At 38.0% G+C, this 3,236-nt stretch overlaps 1 protein-coding gene across 1 annotated transcript; it reads left to right on the top strand.

The window, feature by feature from the left end:
• The first annotated feature begins 222 nt into the window (after window positions 1-222).
• Window positions 223-2,391, top strand: LOC109814412 (zinc finger protein CONSTANS-LIKE 2). The gene is made up of 2 exons (XM_020378827.3): window positions 223-1,232; window positions 1,829-2,391. The coding sequence occupies exons 1-2, from the start codon at window positions 477-479 to the stop codon at window positions 2,183-2,185; spliced, it is 1,113 nt and encodes a 370-aa protein (XP_020234416.2). The 5' UTR covers window positions 223-476; the 3' UTR covers window positions 2,186-2,391.
• The last annotated feature ends 845 nt before the right edge of the window (window positions 2,392-3,236 follow it).

Raw genomic sequence — 3,236 nt, 5'->3', positions numbered from 1 at the left:
ATTTAACAGCCAAATACATTATGAAGAGATTGGTAAGTAGAGGGATTTTGACGGGTGCATGTATAGATAGATTCTACATGGACCCAAAATAATACGTGTCTCCCAAGTTGTGCCCCATGACAATATGAACAAAGCCCTCAACATGTCTTTAATGATTCCAAAAGGCAAAGAAGGGTCCAAACAAAACCCCCTCTCTCTCTCCTATTCAACCCCAAAACACAACCAACCACAAGATAAGCAAGAACTTGTGAACGCCACTAACTTGTTGCCACATTGGCACCCTTGATTCTCCCCCAACACTACTTGGTTCACCTCACACTCTCACTCACCTCACTTCACTTCCAACTCAACACAACACAACATAAACCCACTTCACTTCCCTTCCCAGCTTCCTCCAAACTAGTTCCCCCCTCACACACATACACAAAGTCACAAACCAACCAATCACACTCTTCACTACTCATTTCAGACACAACATGTTGAAGGAAGGCACCAACAACGTTGGTGGCAGCACCAGCAGCTGGTCACGTGTCTGCGACACGTGCCGCTCAGCCCCATGCACGCTCTACTGCCATGCAGACTCAGCGTACCTGTGTTCATCCTGTGATGCTCGCGTCCACGCAGCCAACCGTGTGGCCTCGAGATACGAGCGTGTGTGGGTGTGCGAAGCGTGCGAGCGTGCTCCCGCAGCGTTTCTATGCAAAGCTGACGCAGCTTCTCTTTGTTCTTCATGCGATGCTGACATCCACTCCGCAAACGTTCTCGCTAGCCGCCACCACCGCGTGCCTATTCTCCCCATCTCTGGGTCCCTCCTCTTCGTTGATCACGAACCTCATCATGAACCCGACAACAACGTCGGGTTCGCGAGCGTTCGTGAGGTGGAAGAGGAGGAAGAAGAGGTTTTTGATGAGTACGAGGATGAGGTCGAAGCTGCTTCGTGGCTGTTGCCTCATCCTGTGAAGGTAAGTATAGAGGAGGAGAATGGCTGTGATGACGAGGGTTTTTTGTTTGGTGATGAGTATTTAGATTTTGACCTTGTGGATTGTAACTCGTGTGCTCACAACAACACGTTTAGCAACGTTTATCAGAACCAGCAGAATTACAATACTCTCCCTCAGAACTATGCAGTGGTTCCAGTTCAAGTGCCACAACAATCGCAGTGTTTTCAACCTGGTTTGGACTTTGACTCTTCAAAAGCTGGGTTCAGTTACGATGGTTCTCTTAGTCAAAGTGTAAGGGTCTTCCTTTTACTTTTATGAATTATGAGTTTCTTTTTGGTTTAGTTTGTTGTTTTATGGTAAGGGGTTTTTTTGGCCTTTCTCTTTTTCCAAACTCTTTGGATCATTCATCTGTTAGGTTAGAGGTGTGTGCATATTTAAGAGATATTAATCTTGACTTTTTATTAAAAAACCCTATTTCTCATAAATAAATAAAAAGGTGCATGTGATTGGTGGGCTAGAGTTCATATTCTATTTGATTTTGCTTTGACTTTTCCTTCAAAGGGTAGTTTCTCTGCTTTCGACATTCTTTTGGAACCAAAGTGGGGTTCATAATAGTTTCTTTTTTCTGGAAATGCTGGCAAACTCAACTATTCTAGTTCCATTCCCATGTCATGCATGTGACTCCATTATTATTTGCCTACCCCTTTAATTTCCCATTCACTTTTCTGGCTTGAGATACATATTTTTATTTAATTTTTGTTGTGTAGAAGAGCTTTCCCTTTATGGTGCCTTCTATTCTATTTGTCAACTTGTTGATTAATTTCTCAAACTTCCTACACACTCTACTCTATGATAATTAACTTATTTTGTATTTCATTTAAATATAGGTTTCGGTTTCATCAATGGATGTTGGCGTTGTACCAGAATCAACAGTAAGCGAAATCTCAATGTCTCACTCAAAGTCTTCAATAGGGACATGTGACCTATTTCCTCCCCTTCCCTTGCCTTCACATCTTATACCAATGGATAGAGAGGCCAGAGTCCTAAGATACAGAGAGAAAAAGAAGACAAGAAAGTTTGAAAAGAAAATAAGGTATGCCTCAAGGAAGGCCTATGCAGAGACTAGACCCCGCATAAAGGGTCGATTTGCAAAGAGAACTAATAATGTAGAAGCTGAAGTGGACCAAATGCTCTCCACAACACTATTCACTGAAGTTGGAGGTAGCATTTTTCCCTCCTTCTGAATGGGGGAAAAAATAATGACCAAGACATAGAAAGAGAAGGTTCAGAACCACATCACTGGAAGGCTAATTAGTTTGCTCTTATTATGTATATTTGTTTCCATGTTTATGCTCTATAAATATAGTTCTTATATAAAGTTGCTAAACGATGTCTACACCTTACTTCTCAAAGTTTTGCCTTGCAATTTAATTTCTCAATTTCCATTGTCTTTCTAATTTTCAACAAATTTGTCTGGTATCCAGTCTTAGCTAGGTACAGTAACACTCATTGATCTAGGGAAAAATTAAATTTAAATCAATGAGTATGACTATAGTTAAAGAATCCAATAGAGAAGTAAAGCATAATCCTTCAATTCAGTTATTGATGCTTCAAACTGTTGTTTCTGTGAGCCAATCGATTAGACTATAGTTCAAGAATCCAGTGGAGAAGTAAAATTCAAGAGTTCAATTTTGCATTAATAGGTCAATTTGAGTGACCTTTCTTGTGAAAATGTAGGTAACTGAAACATTAGCAAATTTTCTTTTCTTTTCACTTGTTGCACATAACCAAAAAAAAAAAAAAAAACTACTCTTAAATCAAATTATTAGCATTTATATCGTTTTCTTTTTCTTTCTGTTTTTTTTCTTCCTTTGTCTACCGGTATCACTAGTGATCGATGGATAATTGCATGTAAAGTGTATACAAAAATCCCTGCAAGAAAAATGACTTATATTTACATATATTTTAATCTAAAAATACATTTTCATATGGATGTTTATGTTGTATAGATAAAACTCAAAAATGTTTGATGATGTGAGCAAAACTAATATATAAGTATCTTTGAGTACACATTTAAAAATGCTTTAAAAAGTTCTTTTACTATAATTTAGTAAAAAAATTCTTAAAAATATTGTTAACTTTATATTAATATTAATGTGATGGATTTGAAATGAAAATCTTGAACATGAGTTGATAAATTTTATCCAAACATGCCCGTAAAGAGAATGTCGAGTACCTTATATCTTTTGCTTTAATATAATTTGAACGAAATACAAGAGTTATAATTAGTAAAGA

Source organism: Cajanus cajan, chromosome 2, assembly GCF_000230855.2.
Source record: "Cajanus cajan strain Asha chromosome 2, NIPB_CcT2T_4, whole genome shotgun sequence".
NCBI classification, from domain to species: domain Eukaryota; kingdom Viridiplantae; phylum Streptophyta; class Magnoliopsida; order Fabales; family Fabaceae; genus Cajanus; species Cajanus cajan.
The sequence above is the reverse complement of the archived record's forward strand: the minus strand, read 5'-3'. Positions and strand labels throughout refer to the sequence as shown.

Bases quoted from the DNA above. Each gene is read 5' to 3' on its own strand.
- LOC109814412 (XM_020378827.3), top strand. From the start codon at position 477: ATGTTGAAGGAAGGCACCAACAACGTTGGTGGCAGCACCAGCAGCTGG. The intron at 1,233-1,828 runs GTAAGGGTCTTC...ATTTAAATATAG, and splicing joins ATGGTTCTCTTAGTCAAAGT to GTTTCGGTTTCATCAATGGA.